Source organism: Gallus gallus, chromosome 34 (genome assembly GCF_016699485.2).
Source record: "Gallus gallus isolate bGalGal1 chromosome 34, bGalGal1.mat.broiler.GRCg7b, whole genome shotgun sequence".
Classification (NCBI taxonomy): domain Eukaryota; kingdom Metazoa; phylum Chordata; class Aves; order Galliformes; family Phasianidae; genus Gallus; species Gallus gallus.
The window spans coordinates 2247952-2272943 of record NC_052565.1 but is presented as its reverse complement, the minus strand read 5'-3'; the positions used below and the strand labels follow the sequence as shown (position 1 = coordinate 2272943).

Below are 24992 nucleotides of genomic sequence, written 5' to 3'. Positions count from 1 at the left end.
TGTGCAGTGCAGCGCTGTGTAATGCAGTGCAGTGCAGCCTGGCCTCACCCGGGCGTTCCCTTCCTGCCTCACCTTTCCAGTTCCACTGCCCCTGATGATGACAGAGCTGCAATTCCTCCTGCTTAACCCTTTGCTGGTGCAGGACGGGCCACCCCGCAGCAGCACGGCCCATGCAGCAAAGTGCATTTGCACACACGTGGAGCCTGTAGGGAGGTGGGGCACAAACCCCACTTATGGATCCATCTGTAAGACCCGCAGGTGCTGCCCCATGGGGAGCCCCAAAGATGCACCTTTGCAGCACAGAGGTTTGCATGGGGTGCTCATCTGTATGCAACGCCTGCTGCAATGCAACCCCCAGATTTGGTGCTGGGGATGGAGCTGCAGTGCACCTCAATGTCACACCTTTGCAGCACAAAGGTTTGCACGGGGTGCTCCATCTGTATGCAATGCCTGCTGCAGTGCAACCCCCAGATTTGGTGCTGGGGATGGAGCTGCAGTGCACCCCAAAGCTGCACTTTTGCAGCACAGAGGTTTGCATGGTTTACTCCGTCTGTATGCAACACCTGCTGCCATGCAACCCCCCCAGATTTGGTGCTGGGGATGGAGCTGCAGTGCACCTCAATGTCACACCTTTGCAGCACAGAGGTTTGCATGGTTTACTCCGTCGGTATGCAACGCCTGCTGCCATGCAACCCCCCCAGATTTGGTGCTGGGGATGGAGCTGCAGTGCACCTCAATGTCACACCTTTGCAGCACAGAGGTTTGCATGGGGTGCTCATCTGTATGCAACGCCTGCTGCAATGCAACCCCCAGATTTGGTGCTGGGGATGGAGCTGCAGTGCACCCCAAAGCTGCACTTTTGCAGCACAGAGGTTTGCATGGTTTACTCCGTCTGTATGCAACACCTGCTGCCATGCAACCCCCCCAGATTTGGTGCTGGGGATGGAGCTGCAGTGCACCTCAATGTCACACCTTTGCAGCACAAAGGTTTGCATGGGGTGCTCCATCTGTATGCAATGCCTGCTGCAATGCAAACCCCCAGATTTGGTGCTGGGGATGGAGCTGCAGTGCACCTCAATGTCACACCTTTGCAGCACAGAGGTTTGCATGGGAAGCTCCATCTGTATGCAATGCCTGCTGCAATGCAAACCCCAGATTTGGTGCTGGGGATGGAAGTGAGGTCCAGAAAATCCAACCTCCCCTCTGAGCACATTTCCAGGTGCTGGCGCTGCCCTCTGCCTTTATTTCAGCACTGTGTGTTGTGAAGCACATTACGGTTACGTGCAGTGATCTGCAGGCCGTCCCATTAAGCTGCTCCCCCTTCACTGCCTGCACTACTCTGGGCATGGGGGTCACAGCGTGGGGGTCACAGTGGGGTGAGGGATTCGCTGGGGTCCTGGGGGGGGTCACAGCTCACGTCCTGCTGTGGTGGTTCGGGTGTGCCGTGCTCACAGGGCCCTGCATCCGACCCCACCTGTGGGGATAGAAGCAATGCATTGGGTGGGGGTTCAACCTCGGATCCCCTCATTCTTCCCTCACTCCCTCCCCGCCCCCCACCAGTCCCCATGTCCTTGCATAAAGCTGGGGTTCATCTCCTGACCCTCCCATCCCCAAACCCTTGAATCCAGCTGGGGCTCATCACTCCCTCCCCCCCCCCATCCCTGTGTCCCTGCACCATGCAGGGGCTCATCCATGGACCCCCCCGGGCCTTATGTCCTTGCATCAGACTGGGCCCGTCCCCAGACCCCCATCCCTGCACAAAGCTGGGGCCCATTCCCTGATCCCCCACCCCCCCATCTCCTCTATGGGGTATCTGAGCACCCCAGAGCACTGCCCCATGTGCCTCCATGGGGTGCTGCCCCCAGCACAGCCCCCTGCCCTCCAAACCTCACCCCCGGTGCCACGACGTGGGCTTTGCTCACCTCTGGGGACACATCCGTCCCCTCCACTCTCTCCTCCGATCCCCCTGGGGATGGACCTCCCCATGCCCCCTCCGCAGGGCTGATCTCACTGTCGGTGCTGTCCCCACCACCAACGCCATCGCTGTCCCCTGGAGCAGCGCCGGTGGCTGCAGCGATGGCCTCAGAGACGATCATGGAAGCCATGGATGCAGCGATGCCCTCCACTTCCCCCTTGGCAGCCCCCTCTGTTTTGGGGTATTCAGGGCACCCACTGCCCACGGACACCTCCATCTCTTTGGGGCTGAGGTCGATCTCACGGCTCTCCTCGCTGCACTCTGACTCCGACTCCGACGCGGACCTCACACTTGTGGGTGAGGCTGGAGGGGGTCCGGGCATGGGGGCACCCGGCTCAGCGGGACCCGGTGCTGCGAGGCCATTGGGGACATCCTCAGTGGCATCGCTGCCCACCCTGGGGGACGTCGGTGTCTGCTCTGCTCCCGATGAGGGGTCCCAGTTGGGTGCCTTCCCTGGGCACGGATACGCAGCGGGGGGGCTGACAGGGGCCGAGATGAGCAGCGAGCGGCGTTTGCTGCATGGGGGGAGGACAAGTGGGGCTCAGTCCCTGTGAGACCCTAAATGCAGCTGGACGCTGCCCAGGGGTCCTGGTGACACTGTGTCCCCAACCCCAATTGCATCCCCAACCCAAATTCACCCCCAAGCATCCCATTAACTCTGGGCAGCACCAAAGCCAAAGGCCCCAATTCGTCACCCAACACCGGGAGGTGCTCAGCCCCGATTCAACCCTATAGCACCCAACATCAACGGGTGCTTCAGTTCAACCCTATAACAGTTCTGGGAGGTGTTCAGTGCCAGTCCACCACCCAATATCAGGAGGTGCTCAGCTCCAGTTCAACCCTATAGCACCCAGTGCTGGGAGATGCTCAGCCCCAATTCAATCCTATAGCACCCAATGTCTAGACGTCCTCAGCTCCAATTCATCCCTGTAGCACCCAATGTTGGGAGGTGCTCATCTCCAACTCAACATCCAACATCGGAAGATGCTCAGCCCCAGTTCAGCCCTACAGCACCCAACATAAGGAAGAACTCAGCCCCAATCCACCACCCAACATCGAGAGGTACTCTGCCCCACTTCAGCCCTACAACACCCAATGTCAGGAGGTGCTGAGCCCCACTTCAACCCTTCAGCACCCAACGCTGGGAGATGCTCAGCCCCAATTCAGCCCTACAGCACCCAACGTCTAGACATGCTCAGCTCCAATTCATCTCTACAGCACCCAGTGTTGGGAGGTGCTCATCCCTGTAACACTCACTGCTGGGAGGTGCTCAGCCCCAACTCATCCTTCTAACGCCCAACATCAAGAGATACTCAGTCTCAATTCAACCCTGTAGCACTCAACATCAGGAGGTGCTGCAATTCAGCCCTATAACACCCAATACTGGGAGTTGTTCAGCCCCAATTCATCACCCAACATCAGGAGATGCTCAGCCCCAATTCATCCCTACAGCACCCAATGTCAGGAGGTGCTCAGCCCCAATTCATCCCTACAGCAGCCAATGTCAGGAGGTGCTCAGTCCCAATTCATCCCTACAGCACCCAATGTCAGGAGATGCTCAGCCCCAATTCATCACCCAACATCAGGAGATGCTCAGCCCCAATTCATCCCTACAGCACCCAATGTCAGGAGGTGCTCAGCCCCAATTCATCCCTACAGCACCCAACACCAGGAGGTGCTCATCCATCCCTATTGGTAACAGGCAGAAATATGGGAGGGCATTACATCCGCCCACTTTTGGGGGTAGGGGGCTCTGGGGCACCCTGGGACCCCCCCATTACCTGGGGACACCTTTGATGATGAAGACTTTGCTGGAGTGCTGCTTGTCCAGTTTCCCCATCACCTCGTAGAGGTCACGGTTGAGCTGTGTGGGGGGGACAGAAACCCATCAGAGCCCCTCCGGACCACCATAGGTGGGGCTGCATCCCACAGAGGGCAAATTTGGGTTCAAAAGGGGTCATATTGAGGCCGGAAAGCACCAGCTGTGAGGAAATCGCTTCTCCCATCCTTCCTCTCCCCGATGCCCTTTGGGGTTATATTTGATCCCAGCACCGACTGCCACAGAAGAAGCAGAACTCCAAAACTCCCTCATGGTTGTTTTTTGTTTTTCCACCACCATCGAACCAATGGATAAAAAGGGGTTTTTTTTTCAACCCCAAACTTCGTGGTGAGGCAGCGCTGCTCATTGCTGATGGCAGCACCGCAGCGCTCGACGTGATGCAAATCCCCATCAACCCCAATGAATGGTGCAGCACTGGCAGAATGGGGGGGAGGGGGTGTCTGTAAGGGAGCTTTGGGGTCCCACCTTGCTCATCTCTTTGTAGAAGATGTCACGCAGGTTGGAGATGTTCTGGAAGATGGTGACGTAGCAGGCGATGCGGCTGTGGGGAGAAATGGGGCGTGGGGAGGAGGGGGTCGGGGGGGGGGGTGCATCCCCTGACCCCCATCCTTGGGGAGGGGGTAAATGGGGGGGGTGAAAAAGGGATGAATGGGGGCTGTTTGGGACAGCGCTGCATCCCATTGGGGTGATCTTTTTTGGGGGGGGGAGGGTTGGAGTGCTGCATGTGTGTCTGCCAAGCTTTTTCAGGGGGGGTTTTGGGGAGGGGGCTGCGGGTCGGGGCGGCTCAGTACCTCCCGTACAGCACGGGCAGCTCCTCCCGCAGCTCCCGGTTCAGCTCCTCGAACACCGCCTGCGCTCTGTTGAATTCCTCCTCAGCCTGCGGGGGTCCGGGGGGGGGGAGGTTATGGGGGTTAGGGGAGGTTAGGGGGGCACAGCCCACTCCCAAAGCTGCCTTACACCCACCTTGGCTATCTTGGCCTCGTCCTTCTTCTTGGCGTTCTGCAGCGCTTCCAGGTGGTGCCGGGCGCTGTCGTAGTCCACCAGTTTGCGGCCGCGCTTGGCGATGCGCTCCTGAGTGGGGCAGAAGGCTCAGAGAGATGGAAATGTGCCGTGCCGGGCTGTGCCGTGCTGTGCAACGCTGTGCTGGGCCATGCCATGCCATGCCATGCCATGCCATGCTGTGCTATGCCACATCATGCCATGCCATGCCATGCCAAGCCATGCCATGCCATGCCATGCCATGCCATGCCATGCCATGCCATGCAATTCTGTGCCATACCATGCCATGCCACATCATGCCATACCATGCAATTCTGTGCCATGCTGTGCTATGCCACATCATGCCATGCCATATCATGCAATTCTGTGCCATGCTGTGCTATGCCACATCATGCCATGCCATGCAATTCTGTGCCATACCATGCCATGCCACATCATGCCATACCATGCAATTCTGTGCCATGCTGTGCTATGCCACATCATGCCATGCCATATCATGCAATTCTGTGCCATGCTGTGCTATGCCACATCATGCCATGCCATATCATGCAATTCTGTGCCATGCTGTGCCATGCCTTGTCATGCCATGCCATGCCATACCATGCAGTTCTGTGCCATGCTGTGCTATGCCACGTCATGCCATGCCATGCCATGCAATTCTGTGCCATGCTGTGCTATGCCACATCATGCCATGCCATATCATGCAATTCTGTGCCATGCTGTGCTATGCCACATCATGCCATGCCATATCATGCAATTCTGTGCCATGCTGTGCTATGCCACATCATGCCATGCCATGCAATTCTGTGCCATACCATGCCATGCCACATCATGCCATACCATGCAATTCTGTGCCATGCTGTGGTATGCCACGTCATGCCATGCCATACCATGCAATTCTGTGCCATGCCATGCTATGCCACGTCATGCCATGCCATGCAATTCTGTGCCATGCTGTGCTATGCCACGTCATGCCATGCCATGCCATGCAATTCTGTGCCATGCTGTGCTATGCCACATCATGCCATGCCATATCATGCAATTCTGTGCCATGCTGTGCTATGCCACATCATGCCATGCCATATCATGCAATTCTGTGCCATGCTGTGCCATGCCTTGTCATGCCATGCCATGCCATACCATGCAGTTCTGTGCCATGCTGTGCTATGCCACGTCATGCCATGCCATGCCATGCAATTCTGTGCCATGCTGTGCTATGCCACGTCATGCCATGCCATGCCATGCAATTCTGTGCCATGCTGTGCTATGCCACATCATGCCATGCCATATCATGCAATTCTGTGCCATGCTGTGCTATGCCACATCATGCCATGCCATATCATGCAATTCTGTGCCATGCTGTGCCATGCCTTGTCATGCCATGCCATGCCATACCATGCAGTTCTGTGCCATGCTGTGCTATGCCACGTCATGCCATGCCATGCCATGCAATTCTGTGCCATGCTGTGCTATGCCACATCATGCCATGCCATATCATGCAATTCTGTGTCATGCTGTGCTATGCCATGTCAAGCCATGCCATGCCATGCAATTCTGTGCCATGCTGTGCTATGCCACATCATGCCATGCCATATCATGCAATTCTGTGCCATGCTGTGCCATGCCTTGTCATGCCATGCCATGCCATGCCATGCAATTCTGTGCCATGCCGTGCTATGCCACGTCATGCCATGCCATGCCATGCAATTCTGTGCCATGCTGTGCTATGCCACATCATGCCATGCCATGCAATTCTGTGCCATGCCATGCTATGCCACATCATGCCATGCCATGCCATGCAATTCTGTGCTATGCCACATCATGCCATGCCGTGCCATGTCATGCAATTCTGTGCCATGCTGTGCTATGCCATGTCATGCCATGTCATGCCATGCCATGCCATGGCCATGCCGTGCCTTTCTGTGCTATGCTGTGCAATGCCATGATATACAGTGTTATACTGTGCCACGTGTCGTCTGAAATCAATGCCATGCCATGCCATGCCATGTTGTACTGTGCTATGCCATACCATGTTGTACCATGCTGTGCTGTGCCATGCAATGCTGCACCAGGCCATGCTGTGCCATGAAATGCCATACCATGCCATATCATGCCATGCTATTCCATGTCACAGTACACACTGTTGTACTGTGCCATGCTGTGCCGTGCCATGCCATGATATGCAGTGTCATAATGTGCCATGCCATTCCATGCCATGCTGTACTGTGCTATGCTGACCCATGCAATGCCATACCATGCTGTGCTATGCCTTTCTGTGCCATGCCATGCCATACCATATCATGCCATGCCATTCCTTTCTATGCTGTACCATACTGTGCCATGCCATGCAATGCTGCACCATGCCATGCCATACCATGCTGTGCTATGCCTTGATGTGCCATCCCATCCCATCCCATGCCATGCCATGTTGTGCCACACCATACTTTACCATACCATATCATGCCCTGCCACACCACCCCACCCCACCCCACCCCATCCCATGCCATCCCATGCCATGCCATGCCATGCCATGCCATGCCATGTTGTGCCACACCATACTTTACCATACCATATCATGCCCTGCCACACCATCCCATCCCATCCCATCTCATCTCACACCACCCCACCCCACCCCACCCCACCCCATCCCATCCCATCCCATCCCATCCCATCCCATCCCATCCCATGCCATGCCATGCCATGCCATGTTGTGCCACACCATACTTTACCATACCATATCATGCCCTGCCACACCATCCCATCCCATCCCATCCCATCCCACCCCACCCCATCCCATCTCACAGCATCCCACCCCATCCCATGCTGTGCTGTGCCACACAGTCACACCCCACATGCCTTAATGTCCCCAAACTGTGCCAGGTAGTTCTCCATCAGGCGCAGCGCCTGGTCGCCCAGCTTTGCCTCGTAGTCATCCCACAGCAAATCGTTGCTCTGCGGGAGGGAAGGGGATGGGAATCGGGGACGTGCCGGGCTCTGTCCCCACGGACTCATCTCCGTGACCCCATCCCACAGGGGACAGCAGTGCTCACGTCTGCGATGGCCTTCAGCTCCACGTGGCCGTCCCATTCGGTGCTGTAAATCTCCTGCAGCGTTTCGGCCACTTTTCGTGAGCTCTCGTGCATCACTGTGGGGATGGGGTGGTTGGAAAAGTTGGGATGCGTGGGGAGGAAATGCAGCACAGGGCCTGACAACCCCCCAGCCCTCCACCCCCCCCCCCCCCCCCCGGCTGCTCTGTGCTGCAGTGCCCAGGGTGTGCAAAAGGGGCATTGCTCCGTACCTTTCACTGCACCGACAAAAGCCTTCAGGTCTTTGTAGAGTTTGTTGCCTTCATTCTGCAAAGCAAATGTATTGGGGGGGGGGGGGGGAATGGGGGGTGACAGGTTGGAGCCCCTGGGGTGGGGATGACCTTGAGCCCAAAGAGGGTGTGGGAAACGGGGGTGGGATGGAATGGGGTGGGGGTGGGTTGGGGATGGGACAGGGATGGCATGGAGGTGGCACTGGGGTGGGGATGGAATAGAGATGGTATGGGGTGGCACTGGGATGGGATGGGGATGGAAATGGGATGGCATGGGGATGGCACTGGGGTGGGGTGGGGATGGAGCAGGGACAGGATGGGGGTGGCAGTGAGGTGGGAATGGAACAAGGATGGCATGGAGGCGGCACCGAGGTTGAATGGGGATGGAACAGGAATGGCATGGGGGTGGCACTGGGGTGGGGATGGGGATGGGAAGGAGATGGAATGGGGGAGGCACTGGGGTGGGATAGGGATAGGATGGAGATTGCATTGGAGCGATGCTGGGATGGGATGGGGATGGGAAGGAAAATGATATAGGGAAGGGATGATATGACATGGGGACTGCACAAGAATGGATCAGGGGTGGCACAGGGATGGCATGGGGAAGGTTCAGGAATGCCATTGGGATAAAATGGGGATGGAGTAGGGATAGCGTGGAGATGACATGGGGATGATATGGGATGGGAATGACATTGGGGAGACATGAGGATGGCACTGGAATGATATGATGGGTCAGGGATGACATGAGAGTGGTGCAGGGATGGGATGGGAATGGTACAGGGATGGCATTGGGATGGTACAGGGACGGCATGAAGACGGCATTGGAATGATGTGCGAATGGAATAGGGATGGCATGGGGGTGGTGTGGGGGTGGAACAGGAATAGGATGGGGATGGCATGGGAATGATATGCAGATGGCATGGAGACAGAGCAGGGATGGAGCGGGATGACTTGCAGATGCCGTGGGGGTGGAACAGGAGTGGTATCAGGATGGTATGGGGATAGCATGGGGATGGCACGAGAATGGAATGGGGGTGGTATGAGGATGGAACAGGGAAGTCACAGGGATGACATGCAGATGACGGGGGGATGGCACCGAGCGTCCCCCTCCCCCCGGCCCCCTCTGCTCCCCGGTGCCACCTGCTGCAGCTGGAAGTTGTAGGCACTCTGCTCAAACTGCTCGTCTTTGGTTTCCACGGTTTTGCCCAACTTCTGCAGAACCTGGGATGGAAAGGGGAGCGTGTCAGCATGGAGAGGGGGCAAACTGCTGGATGGAGCCCCAAAGGGTGCCCAGGACCTGATTGTCTCAACGTGGAGCCCACGTGAGCTGAGCTGTGCCCGAGGGATGCCAAACTTCTGCACATCCCTTGATGCTCTTTATTTTTAGGGGAAATCTGTGGGTTTGGGGAGCCAAACCAACATGGTGCGTCCCCATTGCCTTCATCCTATGGATGCAGCCCTGTGCTCCCCACAACTGCCCTGCACAGGGGAGCATTGGGATGACATGAGGATGGTATGGGGATGGAACAGGAATTGAAATGGGGAAGGGATGGGGATGGAACAGGTATGATGGGAGGATGGTATGGGGATGGAACAGGGACGATCTGGGAATGGTGTGGGAATGGAACAGGGATGGTGTGGGGATGGGATGGGGATGGAAGACGAATGTAATGGGGATGGTATGGGGTTGAAACAGAGGTAGTGTGGGGATGGAACAGGGATGAGATGGGGATGGGGATGGTATGGGTATGGAAAAGGAATGGGATGGGGATGGAACAGGAATGGGACAAGGATGGCATACAGTGGGTGAATACTGATGCAAATGAAGCCCTAAAATGCTGCCCCAGTGGGAATTGGTGACACTGCTGCGAGGAGGAGGAGGAGGAATAGCTGTGGGTGAAGGCCACCCCTGTGTCCCCACCGCAGGAGCACGGATGCGTGTCCTGAGCTGATATGGTCACGGAAGAGCTGAATTTAGCCCCAACCAGGAACCGCGGGAGCTGCTCCTTCCATTGTTGGGGTTGAAATGTCCCCAAACCACGTCCAATCGCCCCATTTCAGCCCACTTCCGCAGCCCTTCCCCCCACTTCCTGCCATGGGCTGCACCCACACTGCAGGGCCCTCCCGGCCCCAGGTTCTGCTGACCATGGGGGACGTGGGGGACAGTCCCATGGAACCCCATTCCAGCAGCACCCACCCTATGGCCTTCACCAGAAGTACTTCTGGGGAGAAAATCCCACTTTCTGAAGCATTTCGGGGGGGGCTCCGAGGAGCAGCTTGCAAACCTGAAGCTTTGCAAGCACCGTGGGGCACCCAACCAGATAACCCGTGAGCGCCGATGGGTGCAGAGCGGTGCACGGTGAGCGCGGCCCATCGGGGCTGCCCCACCCTCACCTGCAAAAACCCAACCGAAAAATGAAAGTCCGGGGCGGTGAGGCCGTGCCCTACCTTCTCCTGCGCCCGGCTGAAGTGCTTCTGGACCTGCTTGGCGAACAGCCCGGCCCCGCTCTTGCCCTCAGCCATGGCTGCAGATGGCTGCGGGGTTCTGCTTGCAGCATCAGCTGTGGTTTGGCGTCTGCTGCGGAAGTTCGAGGCGATGCATCCGCCGGGCACCCCTCGAAACACCCAACCACGGGGTGGGACGGGAAGGGGAGCACACGCAGCCAAGCTGTGGCAATCCTCACACACGTTTCTGTTTTGAGTTTCAATTTTGCTTTTTGGAGCCACTTCTGCAATTCTTCGCTTGTTTGTTTCCCACCTCGAGCACGTTCAGCCCCACACCAGTGGGGTGCGTGGGTGTGCTTTGGCCCTACAGCACTGGGTGGGGTGATAACAGCACCATATCCATCCCCTCTCATTGCAAATGAATTTGCTCTGGATGCCCTCGAGCCCAATGGGGACGTGGGGAGTACGATGCACTGTGGGACATGGGGGTGGCACGGGGAGGGGATGGGGATGGTGTGGGGGTGGAATGAGAATGGGGATGGGATGGGATAGAACATGGATGAGTTGGAGATGGAATGGGGATGGGGATAGGGATGTGATGGGGATGGGATGGAGATCGTAGCAGAGTTGAGGGACTGGGAGAAGCCCTCCCCCTGACAACCTCCTGCTCCTCGGGGGCAACAATTTTTCCCTTCTTTCACCCAAAGATGCTTTGGCTTTCCAGGGCTGGTTGCTTTTTCCAAGCCCCTGTACAAGGCGGAAGGGGACCTGCCAAAGGGAACCTGACCAAAGGGATGGTCCAGAAGATGAGATTGGAGAAGAATTGCATGGATGCAGGCATAAGAAGTGGGGCAGAGCATCCCCAGCCTTGCTGAGAGACAACAGCCAGCACGGTCTCACTGAAGAACACAATTTATTGATGCCAGCTTTGAGACGTAAATGTCCCCAGCTGAAATGCTTGACGTCCACATTCAGGGTGGGGGTTGGGGCTCTTCTCCTCCTGCTGCTTTGTTCTAGGAGATCACCTGGAGGGAGAACAAGGAGTGTAACCCCACAATCCACGGTGCTCCCATTGAGTTGCTAACACGGCCCCATTGGGTGCTCCACACCCCATTGAGTGCTCCATTTCCCATTGGGTGCTCCATTCCCTGTTGGATGCTTTATTCCCCACTGAGTGCTCCATTCCCCCCTGGGTGCTCCGCGCCCCTTTGGGTGCTCTATTCCTTACTGGGTGCTCCATTTCCCATTGGGTACTCCATTCCCTGTCGAGTATCTCACACCCCATTGGGTGCTCTATTCCCCATTGGTTGTTCCATTTCCCTTTGAGTGCTCCACTCCCTGGTGGGTGTCCCACACCCCACTGGGTGCTCTATTCCCCATTAGGTTCTCCATTTCCCATTGGGTGCTTTATTCCCCATTGGTTGCTCTGTTCCCCATTGGTTTCTCCATTTCCCATTGGGTGCTCCACACCTTCCCAGTGGGTGGAGACCCCATGCAAGTCCCCTATGCATGACCCCACTGGAAAAAAAAACCCTTCCACCCCATTTCCTTACGCTGGATATCCAGGAGATGTAGGCAGAGACGCGGGTGAAGACGGTGGGCTTGTTGCGCACGTTGCAGCCCAAGCTGGAGACGAAGCTGGTGACGCCATGCACTTGGTACACCCCATTGACAGCGCAGTGCAGGGGGCCTCCCGAATCACCCTATGGAGGAACACCCATCACAGTGGGGCCGTAACAGGGCTGGGGGGGGGGACAGTGGGTGACGGTGGGGTGACAGGGCTGTACCTGGCAGCCGGAGCGCACACCATCCCCACCAGCGCAGATCATGGTGTCCTTAACAGTGGAGCCCCAGTAGGAGTAGCTGGAGCAGGTGCTGTAGCTCACGACGGGCAGGTATGCCTGCAGCAGCACGCTCGACAGCTGCCCGTTGGCTGCAAGTGAGCAAGGGTCCATTAAAACCCACAGATCCCATAGATCCCATGACACCCCCCAAAATGTTTGCACGGCAGCATCCAACCTTCAGCATCCCATAGAACCCCTCAAAATATTTGCGCGACAACATCCATCCCTTGGGGGACCTCATCCCGTGTCCAAAAGTGATTAATCTCTCCCATTTTCCCACTTTCTTAATTGAATTTTGGTGAGCCCTATAAAACCCCCCAATATTTTTGCATGACCTCATCCAGCCTTGAGCATCCCCATGTCTTATAGGGCCTCAACCCACTTCCAAAAAGGATTAACCTCCCCCATTTCCCCATTTTGTTAGGGGATTTTGGTGAGCTCTATGAGACTCACCAAAATATGTTCATGACCGCATCCAGCCTTAGGCATCCCACAAAATCCCCCCAAATATTAGTATGACCACATCCATCCCCATGCACGACACCTTGTAGGACCTCAACCCACTTCCAATAACGATTAACTTCTCCCATTTTCCCCACATTTTTAGTGGATTTTGGCAAGCCCTGGAAGACCCCCCCAAAATTTTGCATGACTCCATACAACCCTGAGCATCCCTATGTCTTGTAGGACCTCAACCCCCTTCCAAAAAGGATTAACCTCCCCCCTCTCCCAAATTTTTAGTGGATTTTGATGAGTCCCATAAAACCCCCTCAATATATTTCATGATCTCATACGACCTTGAGTATCTCCACGCCTTGTAGGATCTCAATTCGCTTCCAGAAAGGATGAACCTCCTCCATTTTCCCACATTTTTGGGGGATTTTGGTGAACCCCACAAAACTCCCTGATACATTTGCACCCCTGAATCCATCCCCAAGCACAACGCCCTGCGGGGCCTCAACCCACTTCCAAAACCCGACAACGTCCCCCATTTCCCCACAATTTTCAGGGATTTGGGGATGAGTTTCCCTGGGATGCCCATGTCGGTGGCACTCACTGCTGGTCATTCCCCAGCCGCTGATGTAGCAGGCATAGTTGTTGGCCAGCACTGTGCCCTGGCTGGGCAGCACCGCCAGCTGCACGTAGCTGTTGAGCGTGGCTGAACCCGACAGGCGGAGCAGCGCGATGTCGTAGCTGTGGGGAGGATGCAAAGGGCACTGTAGAGAAACCCCCATCCCCCTGCAGTGCTCCCTCCCGACAACCCCCCTCCCCGGGTGCGTTACCCCGCGGCCACGTTGTTGCTGTTCCATCTGGGGTGGATGTGGATGCTGCTGACGGCGAAGGTCTGCTCGGTGCCCTCACTCTTGTAGATGTTGTGGTCGCCGGCGACGACGCGGAAATTCCGGTTGCTGGAAAGAAGCACAGGATCAGGACCTGCACTGTTATTGCTTCAGGGGTTAACACAACAGGACCAAGGAAGTGACTTGGCTTGGATGAACAAACTTCACGGAGAATACTCAGATCATGCTTTTTTCCTCAACATTTCTCGTGTATACATTCATGTTTTCTCTGCGCGTGCAATAGACGCTCCTAATTCTTTATTGACACCGTGGACACAGGGATAGAAAGAAGGAATGATAATCCTGTGGTTCTGTGATCTTTCAGGACCCTTCCAGCCCAGTGTCCTACGGTTCTATGATCTTTAAGGACTCTTCCAGCTCAACCATCCTATGGTTCTGTAGTGAAGAGTCATCCATACAAGAAGATGCTTCCAGGGATTGTTCTACTTAATGGAAAGATCAGCGAAGACCTTCAAGTCCTTAACAGAAAGATCAGCAAGGACTGCCACTCTCTGGGTGGGGACAGCTCATTTTTTCTTTTTTTTTTCTTTTTTTTTCTTTTTCTTTTTTTTCTGGAAAAATGGCATTTTCAGGAGACAACGGGGCTCCCATGCCCGCTCACCTGTCTACGCAGTGGGCTGCTGTCAGCACCCAGTTCCTTTGGATGAGGGACCCTCCGCAGGTGTGGTGCCAGCCGCCTCCGGAGTAATACTGGAGGGAGATCTGGGGGAAACAGCACAGGTTGAGATGCGGGGACAGGAGCTCCCAGGGAATGGGATCCTGAAGGGTACAGGAGACTCAAAGGGGATGGGAGGCCTAAGGGAAAGGGAAACTGAAGGGGACAGGAGACCCACAGAGATGGGAGACCCAAGAGGACAGGACCAACAAGGGGATAGGATACCCAAGGGAATGGGAACTCCTAGGGAACAGGAGACACAAGGAGATAGGATACCCAAGGGGATGGGAACCCAAAGAGAAGGGAACCCAGAGAGGATGGGAACCCAAAGAGAATGGGAACCCAGAGAGGATGGGAACCCAAAGGAGATGGGAACCCTGAGGGGATAGGAGCCCCAAGGGGACGGGATGTCCAAGGAGATGGGATATCCAAGGGGATGGGAACCCCAAGGGGAGAGAATCCTACTGGGTTCATCACAGGTCCCCAGGTCCCCAACCCAATCCACCTGTGAGGGCCAAGCATGTGTTTTTGCCTCAGTCCCCCCGACCACACGTTGCATCCCATCGGAGCCTGGCTCTGCATGGGATCCTGTGGGAAAGGGACAGTGACAGCCACACACCCGTTGCTCCCCAAAGCCCCAAACTGGAGAGCTCATTAGCAGCTAATGAGCCCTTGGCACAGGGACTCACCACACAGCGTGAGGGCAGCGAGAAGCAGGAGCTGCAGCATGGTGACAGTGTGGCCAAGACTTCGCTGCACGCTGCTTTATAAGGGATGGAGAAGATGGGATGGGAACCCCACAGGTGGCCTGGCCCTATCAAGCAGCCTTGGTCCCTTTTCCAAAACACACGTTGCCAGAAGCCAAGAGCTAAAAGTACTCTAATGCAAGCAACCTACAGTAAACTTGTTTATTTTAACGCCCTTTGCACAACAGGGGCAGGATGTGTTCACCTGGTTTCTTCTATCAGCACAGTGCACCTGCATGGCCACATCTACACCTGCATATTTTTTTTTTTTAGTTGAAATATTTTGGTCTGTCACAAAAACCTGACTTTTGGCAAAAACGAATAAATAATAATAATAAAAAAATCCAGCCTACCTATTTTTTTTTTTTTGTCCTTTAGAAATGATTAGAGGCTGTTCTGGAGTCCTTCGGAAACGGCAAACTTCTTGTAGAGCGTTCTCCAAGTGAAGGGTAGACTGTTTGGTGGATAAGGAAATGGTTGGATGGTTCAGGTGGAGGTGGTGATGGGTGGTGACCCCCTGGGGTCCGTCTTGGGACAGGTGCTTTTCAGTGTCTTTGTCAGTGACATCAGTGATGGGATCAGTGTGCCCTCAGAACGTTGGCAGATGGCACCAAGATGAGTGGTGCAGTTGGTGTGACAGAAGGAACCATTCTATGGTTCTATGATCTTTAAGGACTTTTCCCACTCAATCATTCCAACATTCTGTGATCTCTCAGGACCCTTCCAATCTAACTATCCTATGGTTCTGTGATCTTTAAGCAACCTTCTAACTCAGTCATCCTATGGCTCCATGACCTTTCAGGACCCTTCCAACCCAACCATCCTATGGTTCTATGACCTGTCAGGACCCTTCCAACCCAACCACCCTATGGTTCCATGACCTTTCAGGACCCTTCCAACCCAACCACCCTATGGTTCCATGACTTTCCAGGACCCTTCCAACCCAACCACCCTATGGTTCCATGACCTTTCAGAACCCTTCCAACCCAACCATCCTATGGTTCCATGACCTTTCAGGACCCTTCCAACCCAACCGTCCTCTAGTTCTGTTCTATGGGAGCAGCAGCACTCAGATTTTGCTCCACCAAAGAAGTGGGCACATGAGAACAGCACTGGGCACGTGTCCCGGGTTCCATGGGCTTAAGACAAAAAAAAAAAAAAGAAAAAAAAAAGAAAAAAAAAAGAAAAAAAAAAAGAAAAAAAAAAAAGAAAAAAAAGAAAAGAAAGAAAAAAAAGAAAAGAAAGAAAAAAAAGAAAAAAAAAGAAAAAAAAGAAAAAAAGAAAAAAAGAAAAAAAAGAAAAAAAAAGAAAAAAAAAGAAAAAAAGAAAAAAAAAAGAAAAAAAAAGAAAAAAAAGAAAAAAAAGAAAAAAAAGAAAAAAAGAATTAGGACAGAAAAGAACACACCTGCTGCATTTCTGCTCTTATCACTACAGAAAACATGAGATTTCATGGGGAAAAATTGTCTCTGAATAATCAGCTCTTCGTTTTTATCAGCACAGCAAGGCACACACAGCAGAGGCACAACCCAACTCTACCCATGGCAAACTTGAGCCCCCGGAAGTCAACACCTTATTGCAAGAAGAGGGTTTCAAAGGGGCATTTGAGCTGCAGATAATAAAGAGGACTTCCAGGGCAACGGAATCAGAGTGGGGCTGGGGGCACGGGAGCAGTTCTGGGGGAGGAAGCAGAGCTGAGATGGGGTCTGTAAAATAAATCATCTCTTTATTTCAGGTCACGTACCCAAAGGTGGACTCTCCCCCTCCATTTCCAGGAGTTTTCCCCAACTATCAACAAAACGGTACCAAAATTGGGGTGGGGGAAGCAGTGGGGCTGGGGAACAGCAGGGACCATGGTTGGGTGGCCCCAGAATAGCACCCAGGAGGACCCCACAGCCCTGCCCCTTCCTCCTGCTCAGCACGAGGACCAATGGAACCACCCCAAGAAACAACAACCACAACATCATAATGACCAAAATAATAATAATTATGACCCTCTACCGTTTCCCCTACAATCAAGGTGGGGATTTAAGGCAGGTGGCCCCACAGGGCTGCCCAAGGTCCCTCTCCCTGACCATGAGTGGGAATGCTGGGTGGTGGTGTGGGGCTGAGTCCCAGCATCCACCCCATACATCCCAGCTCGTCTCTATGGGGCTGAGCCCCCAGTCCATCTCCCACAGCCAGGCCAACCCCACTGCCCTCCTCGGGTATAGGGAAGGGGCATGTGTGGGGCAGCTGTGACAGCTTCTGGAATGCCCCAAGGGCAAGTTTGGGGTCTCTTTGATGAGTCCAGCATGAGTCCAGCACCATCTCTCCCATCCAGGCACTAAAATGCGGCACTGGGCTCCTCCACGAGCCTTTTTGGGTTCCTTCATGACCCCCCTTTGGGGCTCATGTAATCACCCCATCTCCATGGGGTTTGCAAAAGGCACAGGGCTGAGTTCAAGGCCAGATGTGAATTGCAGCATATTTAAGGCTTCTTGCTTCTTTTAAATTAAAAACAAACCGACAAAAAAGGATAATATTAAAAAAAATAATAAGAAGAAGAAGGGGAAAGAGTTGGCTGCCAATGCCCTGAGTGTGGCTGGATTCTGGTGTGCTGCCATTAGGTGAAGGACCAGAGCTGGTGGGGGTCCGAGGGGTCGCAGGGGGCCATGGCTGGGTGCTTGCCACGTGCTGTCAGACACATTCGGGATGCGTGGTTCTTAATGAGGTGGTCCTGGATTGAGAGAGAGAGAGAAAAACAGGGCTCACCTCGGCCCTCAGGATGAGGGAGATGCATCAATAGCACGGCCCAGGGAAGCAGCAGCGAGTGCAGTGCAGGGATGCATCAAGTGCACGGTGCAGGGATGTTGCAAGTGTGCAGGGAGGGGATGCAGCAGTGAGCACATGGAGCAGGTCCAGCACTGAGAGCACAGCATGGAGATGCAGCACCAAATGCACCGTGTGGGTTTGTAGCACCGAGCAATAGTGCAGGGAATGCAGCATCGAGTGCACAGTGCTGTGGCATCAAGTGCGTGCTGCAGGGATGCAGCAGCGAGTGCAGGGCTGCAATCAAGTGCAATCAAGAAGTGGGGACACAGCACTGAGCCCAATGCACTGTGTAGAGCTGCAGCACCGAGAGTATGGAGCAGGGATGCAGTATCCTATGCACAGCAATGGGGTGCAGCAACTGCATGGCTTAGGGATGCAGCATCAAATGTGCAGTGCCAGGATGCAGCACCGAGCATGTGATGGAGGGATGCTCCTAGTGCATGGTGGTGGGATGCAGCACCGAGCACAAGGCACTGTGCAGGTAATGCAGCACCAAATGCACAGCGCAGGGTTGCTCCAAGCACACGGGGCAGGCATGCAGCATCAAGAGCGCAGTGTGGGAATGCAACACACAGAGCATGGAACAGGCATGCAGGTGAGTGCACAGCCCAGGGCTGCAGCACTATATGATCCATGCGTGGATGCAGCACCGAGTGCACAGTGCAGGGACACATTGAGTGCATGGTGCTGGGATGCACTATGGTGCTGGGATGCACTATGGTGCTGGGATGCACTATGGTGCTGGGATGCACTATGGTGCTGGGATGCACTGAGTGCACGGTGCTGGGATGCACTGAGTGCACGGTGCTGGGATGCACTGAGTGCATGGTGCTGGGATGCATTATCGTGCTAGGATGCACTGAGTGCATGGTGCTGGGATGCATTATGGTGCGGGATGCACTGAGTGCACAGTGCTGGGATGCACTATGGTGCTGGGATGCACTATGGTGCTGGGATGCACTATGGTGCTGGGATGCACTATGGTGCTGGGATGCACTGAATGCACGGTGCTGGGATGCATTATGGTGTTGGGATGCACTGAGTGCACAGTGCTGGGATGCATTACGGAGCTGGGATGCATTACGGAGCTGGGATGCATTACGGAGCTGGGATGCACAGAGTGCACAGTGCTGGGATGCATTATCGTGCTAGGATGCATTGAGTGCACAGTGCTGGGATGCATTATAGTGCTAGGATGCACTGAGTGCACAGTGCTGGGATGCATTATAGTGCTAGGATGCATTGAATGCACGGTGCTGGGATGCATTATGGTGCTGGGATGCACTGAATGCATGGTGCTGGGATGCATTATGGTGCTGGGATGCACTGAGTGCACGGTGCTGGGATGCATTATGGTGCTGGGATGCATTATGGTGCTGGGATGCATTATGGTGCTGGGATGCATTGAGTGCACGGTGCTGGGATGCATTACGGAGCTGGGATGCATTACGGAGCTGGGATGCATTACGGAGCTGGGATGCATTACGGAGCTGGGATGCATTACGGAGCTGGGATGCACTGAGTGCACAGTGCTGGGATGCATTATAGTGCTAGGATGCATTGAATGCACGGTGCCGGGATGCATTATAGTGCTAGGATGCATTGAATGCACGGTGCTGGGATGCATTACGGTGCTGGGATGCATTACGGTGCTGGGATGCATTACGGAGCTGGGATGCACTGAGTGCACAGTGCTGGGATGCATTATAGTGCTAGGATGCACTGAGTGCACGGTGCTGGGATGCATTATAGTGCTAGGATGCATTGAATGCACGCTGCTGGGATGCATTATGGTGCTAGGATGCACTGAGTGCACAGTGCTGGGATGCATTATAGTGCTAGGATGCATTGAATGCACGGTGCTGGGATGCATTATGGTGCTGGGATGCACTGAGTGCACAGTGCTGGGGTGCAACAAGCGCACAGTGCAGGGGTGCTCCGAGGTGATGCCTGCAGCGATGCTCACCTGTGTCAGCTCCCACTCCTCGTCGGGGGGCACACGCGTGGGCTGCCCACGGAAGCGGCACTCCCCGAGCTGCACCGGCCCCGCGCCCGCCCGCAGGCACAGCTGTTTGCCCACGTTGTGCCGCAGGTCCCGCTGCGTCGTGTACTCAAAGTACTGCGGGGGGGAAGAGAGCAGAAATGCAGAGGGGGGGCATAGCAGCCGTGTTGTGGGGTGTTTGCAGGAACGAGCCCTTGAGGTGGGGGAGCACCCAATAAAACAGCCCTTGGGGGGGAAAGGGGGGGATAAAATAGGCCGTAGGGGTGAGAAATATGAGGAAATAACACTTGGGGGTGTGGGGGGGTAATGATAAAATAGTCCTTGGGGGAGGGGATATGTGAGAAAATAGCTCTTGGGTGGGGGGGGGAAATGGATAAGAGTGCCCTGAAAGGGTGGGAGGGGTGGGAGCAGATGAAAGAACCCTCTGTGTGTGGGGAAACACAATGAAAGAAACCTCAGGGCGGGGAAAATTGATAAAGTGGCCCTCGGAGCGGGGTGGGAAGTGATAAGATAGAGCTGGGGGGGGGGTAAATTTACCCTGGGGTGGGGATGAAGGGGTAAGATAGCATTTGGTGTGGGGGGGGGGAAGGGGGGGTGATGATAAAATTGCCCTCGGGTGGTGGTTGGGGGGCGGGGGGGGGGGGTAAGGAAGTGGTTGTGGGAGGGGCGCTGAGCCCACCTGGTTGCCCCCCATCCCATGGCACGGATACATGATGAGCGGCTTCCCCCCGTGGTTGTTCTCCCCGACGTCCAGGCAGCTGTTGGTGCCCTCGTTCTTAATCTGCACCGAAAATAATAATAGTAATAATAGTAATAATAGTAATAATAGTAATACTAGTAATAATAGTAATAATAGTAATAATAATGCCCTTATTTTTTAAATTAAAATAATTAAAATTAAAAAAGCATTAAAAACATTAGAAAATAAAAGGTATAAAAATATATATAGAAGTAGATGGAAGTCAGAAAGTACAATTGAAACAAATTAAAAAGAAATTAAAATGTATTAAAAAAATTAAAGAATAAAAAGATGAAAAATATGTGTTAAAAATTAAAGAAATTAAAACGACAATTAAAAAATATTAAAAAAATGAAAAGTAAAAACCGTACAATTAAAAGAAATGAAAATATTAAAAAATTAAAAATAAAATGTGTACAATTTAAAAAATAACATTAAAATTGAAAAGTAAAAACAATGCAGAAATTAAAAAATAACCATAAAAAACGAATAAAAATAAAAAATATATAAAATTAAAAATTAAAATAAGAAATATATAATTAATAAAATAAATAAAATATAATTTTTTTAAAAATTAAAAAATTAAAATATAAAATTAAAAAATAGAATAAAAATAAAAAATAAAAATAAAATAAAATAAAAAATAAAAAATAAAATAAAAAAATAAAAATAAAATAAAATAAAAAATAAAATAAAAATAAAAAATAAAAGAATTAAAAAATAAAAATAAAAATATATAGAATTAAAAAATAAAAAAGTTTAAAAAATTGATAAAATTAAAAAATAAACTAAAACAGTAAAAAGTTAAAAACATCTAAAATTAAAAAAACATTTAAAGTATATATAAAAATAAACTAAAAATTGAAAACACGTAAAATTAAAAAATAAAATAAAAAAATAAAAAAATAACGAATGTATATAATTAAAAAAATATTTAAAAAATAACAAAAAAGTAAAAAAAAAACAAACAAACAAACAAAAAAAACCCCAAATAAACCGAAAAACCAAAGCTCAGCCGTCCATAGGCGGCTGCCGGAGCTCAGCTCAGCCTCGTTGCAGGGTTGGCTGCGCTCCGCTGCCGGCTCCGGATCTCCGTCCCTTCCAGGACCTTCCAGGTGGGGAACGGCCGCACCAACGCCTCCCCAGCGACGAGAGGTGAGCGAAGGGTCACGAAACAGAAGAAGAGGAAAACAGAAGCGGGCGGAGAGGCGGTGCTGAGCCCTCGGGACACGTCAGCATCAGCATCACCGTCAGCACGGGGCTGAGCCGGCCCGGAACTCGGGGCGATGCGCCCATCCGTGCGCGGTGATGGTACGGAGCTCCGGGAAGCGTTCGGCTCTTCCGCCCCGCTGAGGCCACGCGATGTCCCCGGGGGCTCCCGAACCAGCTCTGCTGGATTCCAGCTCCCAGCTGAAGCAAAAAGGCTTTCCTGCTGAAAGCAAAGCCCTCCCGAGGCCGCCCGTGCCGCTGAACTTACCGCTCCGTAAGAGGTCGGGTTGAGGTCGGGGACGAACATCTCGGGGTAGACGTTCTGCAGGTACCACGTGAAGTTCTTGCAGTGCAGCCGCTCCCTCAGCCTGCGCCGTTCTGTAATGTCACCATACGTCTTCTATCGGCAGAGTCACGGGAGAAAATTAAACTGATCTCCGGAGCCAGCAGGAAACCCCCTCCCCCCCCTCTCCAATCCCCCATCCCCCCCTTCCGAGACCAAAAGTTCCGCCCTCCCACCCACTGCAGGACCCCAACGGGCACCAGAAACTGAGCTGTGGCAAAACACCTTGGGGATGTAAAAATAAAGGGGCTGGAAAGAGTTACGGCCCTAAGGATTTATTTTCTTTGGTTGTGTTTTCCCATCTGCGTTTGATTGCATTGCTCTAAGCTGAGCCTGCAGAGCTTTTGCTCCTCCTGCTGATCAGATCCAAGGACCCCACAGGAGGGGTTGGAGCTGGATGGGCTTTACGGACCCTTCCAATCCAACCATCCCATGGTTCTGTGATCTTCAAGACCCTTTTAACCCAACCATCCTATGGTTCTAGGATCTTTAAGGACCCTTCCAACCCAATTATCCTGTTGTTCTGTGATCTTTAAGAACTATTCCAACATTCAGTGGTTCTATGATTATTAAGAACCCTCCCAACCCAACCATCCTACAGTTCTGTGGTCTGTAAGGACCCTTCCAACCCAACCATTCCAATATTCTATGGTTCTATAACCTTTCAGGACCCTTCCAAACCAACCATCCTATGGTTCTGTGATCTTCAAAGTCCCTTCCAATCCAACCATCCTATGGTTCCGTGATCTTTCAGGACCCTTTTAACCCAATCATCCTATGGTTCTATGATCTTTAAGGGACCTTCCAACCCAGCCATTCCAACATTCAATGGTTCTATGATTATTAAGGACCCTTCCAACCCAATCATCCTATGATTCTACTATCTTTTAGGACCCTTCCAACCCAACCATTCCAATATTCTATGGTTCTATAACCTTTCAGGACCCTTCCAACCCCCATTCCATTATTCTATGGTTCTATAACCTTTCAGGACCCTTCCAACCCAACCATCCTATGGTTCTGTGATCTTCAAAGTCCCTCCCAGTCCAACCATCCCACGGCTTTGTGACCTTTAAGAACCCTTCCAACCCAACCATCCCACCGTTCAGTGATCTTCAAGGACTCTTCCAACTCAACCATCCTACAATTCCACAATCTTTAAGGTCCCTTCCCACCCAAGCCACCCAAGGATTCTACGACAGTGAGACCACCGCCGGCATGCAGGTACCTCTCTGGCCATCTGTGCAGCCTGTTGGTTCCTCCGGTAGAAGATCTCCTTGTAGTCATCCATCCAGACCTCGGCCAAGCGGACCTGGTTCCTGGAGATGACCTGCGTGCCCTTGGGGAAGGTGTGGGGGCTCTTGGAGCGGAAGACGTGGCCCACAACGGAGCAGGGGATGATCTCCAGCTGACCCCCACACTGCCAGACCTGCAGGGATGGGACGTGGGGGGGTGAGCAGCCCTGGGATTGAGGATGTCCCCAAAGCTGCGCTCTGAACGCCTTTTGTGCCCCCCTCGGGCTCACCCTGAAAGACATTTCCACATTCTCTCCCCCCCAGATCTCCATCTGGTCATCGTAGGAACCGATGTGCTCAAAGTATGACCTGGAGATGGCAAAGAGACCACCGGCGAAGGTTGGGGACCTACAGGAGAGGGAGAAAACATAAGGCTGGAGGGGCCTCCATCTGCAGAACAGGTTAAGAAAACACGAAAACGCAGATCTGAATTTTGGGGGACATCACAGGGGGTGGCACTGGGCAGCAGCATCCCCTCAGCCAGCTGCGTGCCAGCCCCACATGCGGCCCCTCGCGCTCCCACGGCCATAGCAGAGGGGCACCATGGGGACGGAGCTGCTGCCAGGAGGGGACAGCAGGAACACGGGGCAGCGTGGCACCGAGGGGCCTCTCCGTTGCCTCGGGATCCAGAGCAAAGCGCGGGGGATTTGATTACGGAAAACCTATCGCAGCAAAGAAAGGCAGAGATTAGCTCGGTGACCAGGCACCCCATTCACTCCTCTGGCTTTTCTAATCTGTTCCATCTGATCTTTAGAAGAGGGAGGCTGGAACAGAAACTTGCTTTTATTCAAGGGGGAGGAAAAAAAGAAAAAAAAAAGAGAAAGAGGAGACAAAAAGGAGCTCGCTGAGTGGCCGCGTTCCTGCAGAGAGGAGCGGAGAGAGATGAGACGCTGCCGGGAGCCAGCAGGGCTCACAGAGAAAGGGACCTTTATTGGGGCCAGGACGTCTCCCGGGTGACCTCTGCACAAAGCCAGTCCTGCTGGACAGGATGCGGCCGCGGCCAAACACGGTGTCGGATATCCCCACACGGCTGTGGGGCTCAACAGCTGGGGAACCCCATTGCCGCTGTGGGGACATTGGGCTCCCAGAGCCAAGGCTGTCAGTGGGCAGTTATATTACTGTTGTTATTAAGATTTATTTTACTTTCCTAGAAGAAAGCCCCTTTTTCTGTACGCTTTCCATCACCTCCTGCAACACACAGCTCCGTGGCACTCTCGGTGTTTTCACAGCTTCACCATCAGCTGCACGGAGCAGCTGTGGGATGAACATCCAACCAGCTCTGGGGGACACAAACCAACCCCTCAGGCATCCTTCCTGCACCCTTTGGTGTCCCTGCATGCTCGCTGTGGGCTCAGCTTGCTGCTTGCAACCAGTGCTGCAAATCTGCTGCAAACAGCCCCAGCACACCCAGC

The 24992-nt window shown here is 53.3% G+C and overlaps 3 protein-coding genes across 6 annotated transcripts in view; all 3 read right to left on the bottom strand.

Moving 5' to 3' along the window:
- Nucleotides 1-1208: 1208 nt before the first annotated feature.
- BIN2 (bridging integrator 2) lies at nt 1209-10695 on the bottom strand. Its single transcript, NM_001080896.3, has 11 exons — nt 10579-10695; nt 9271-9351; nt 8113-8167; nt 7865-7959; nt 7671-7766; nt 4779-4886; nt 4607-4692; nt 4281-4356; nt 3757-3839; nt 1923-2490; nt 1209-1474 (listed from the first exon to the last, which is right to left on the bottom strand). Exons 1-11 carry the CDS (start codon nt 10651-10653, stop codon nt 1367-1369), a joined length of 1431 nt encoding a protein of 476 aa, NP_001074365.2. The 5' UTR covers nt 10654-10695; the 3' UTR covers nt 1209-1366.
- Nucleotides 10696-11471: 776 nt separating this feature from the next.
- CELA1 (chymotrypsin like elastase family member 1) lies at nt 11472-15175 on the bottom strand. 2 transcript variants are annotated; one of them, NM_001103202.4, is made up of 8 exons: nt 15125-15175; nt 14941-15023; nt 14382-14482; nt 13703-13828; nt 13477-13613; nt 12363-12508; nt 12129-12278; nt 11472-11600 (listed from the first exon to the last, which is right to left on the bottom strand). In NM_001103202.4, exons 1-8 carry the CDS (start codon nt 15162-15164, stop codon nt 11589-11591), a joined length of 795 nt encoding a protein of 264 aa, NP_001096672.3. In that variant the 5' UTR covers nt 15165-15175; the 3' UTR covers nt 11472-11588. The 2 variants fall into 2 exon arrangements, with proteins under 2 accessions (NP_001096672.3, XP_015155875.1); XM_015300389.4 differs by having other exon boundaries at nt 14941-15173.
- A 1708-nt stretch (nt 15176-16883) lies between these two features.
- GALNT6 (polypeptide N-acetylgalactosaminyltransferase 6) overlaps nt 16884-24992 on the bottom strand; it is a 21686-nt gene continuing 13577 nt past the window's right edge. For all 3 annotated transcript variants that reach the window (NM_001031578.2, XM_046904960.1, XM_015300369.4), the window contains 6 exons: nt 23811-23928; nt 23514-23714; nt 22211-22342; nt 20674-20775; nt 19959-20111; nt 16884-17897 (listed from right to left, as the gene is read on the bottom strand). In NM_001031578.2, the coding sequence (NP_001026749.2) occupies nt 17784-17897; nt 19959-20111; nt 20674-20775; nt 22211-22342; nt 23514-23714; nt 23811-23928 (820 nt within the window). In that variant the 3' untranslated portion in view covers nt 16884-17783. The remainder of the gene's footprint in view (nt 17898-19958; nt 20112-20673; nt 20776-22210; nt 22343-23513; nt 23715-23810; nt 23929-24992) is intronic.

What these genes read in the sequence shown, in the direction of transcription:
- BIN2 (NM_001080896.3), bottom strand. Translation starts at nt 10,653, where the DNA reads ATGGCTGAGGGCAAGAGCGGGGCCGGGCTGTTCGCCAAGCAGGTCCAG. An exon ending in TTTTGTCGGTGCAGTGAAAG is followed by an intron (nt 7,960 to 8,112) that starts GTACGGAGCAAT and finishes CCATCCCCACAG; the next exon opens with TGATGCACGAGAGCTCACGA. An exon ending in ACGAGGCCAAGATAGCCAAG is followed by an intron (nt 4,693 to 4,778) that starts GTGGGTGTAAGG and finishes GGACCCCCGCAG; the next exon opens with GCTGAGGAGGAATTCAACAG.
- CELA1 (XM_015300389.4), bottom strand. Translation starts at nt 15,090, where the DNA reads ATGAGCTCTCCAGTTTGGGGCTTTGGGGAGCAACGGGTGTGTGGCTGT. An exon ending in GCAGCCCACTGCGTAGACAG is followed by an intron (nt 13,829 to 14,381) that starts GTGAGCGGGCAT and finishes GCTTCTTTCCAG; the next exon opens with CAACCGGAATTTCCGCGTCG. An exon ending in AGCAACAACGTGGCCGCGGG is followed by an intron (nt 13,614 to 13,702) that starts GTAACGCACCCG and finishes TCCTCCCCACAG; the next exon opens with CTACGACATCGCGCTGCTCC.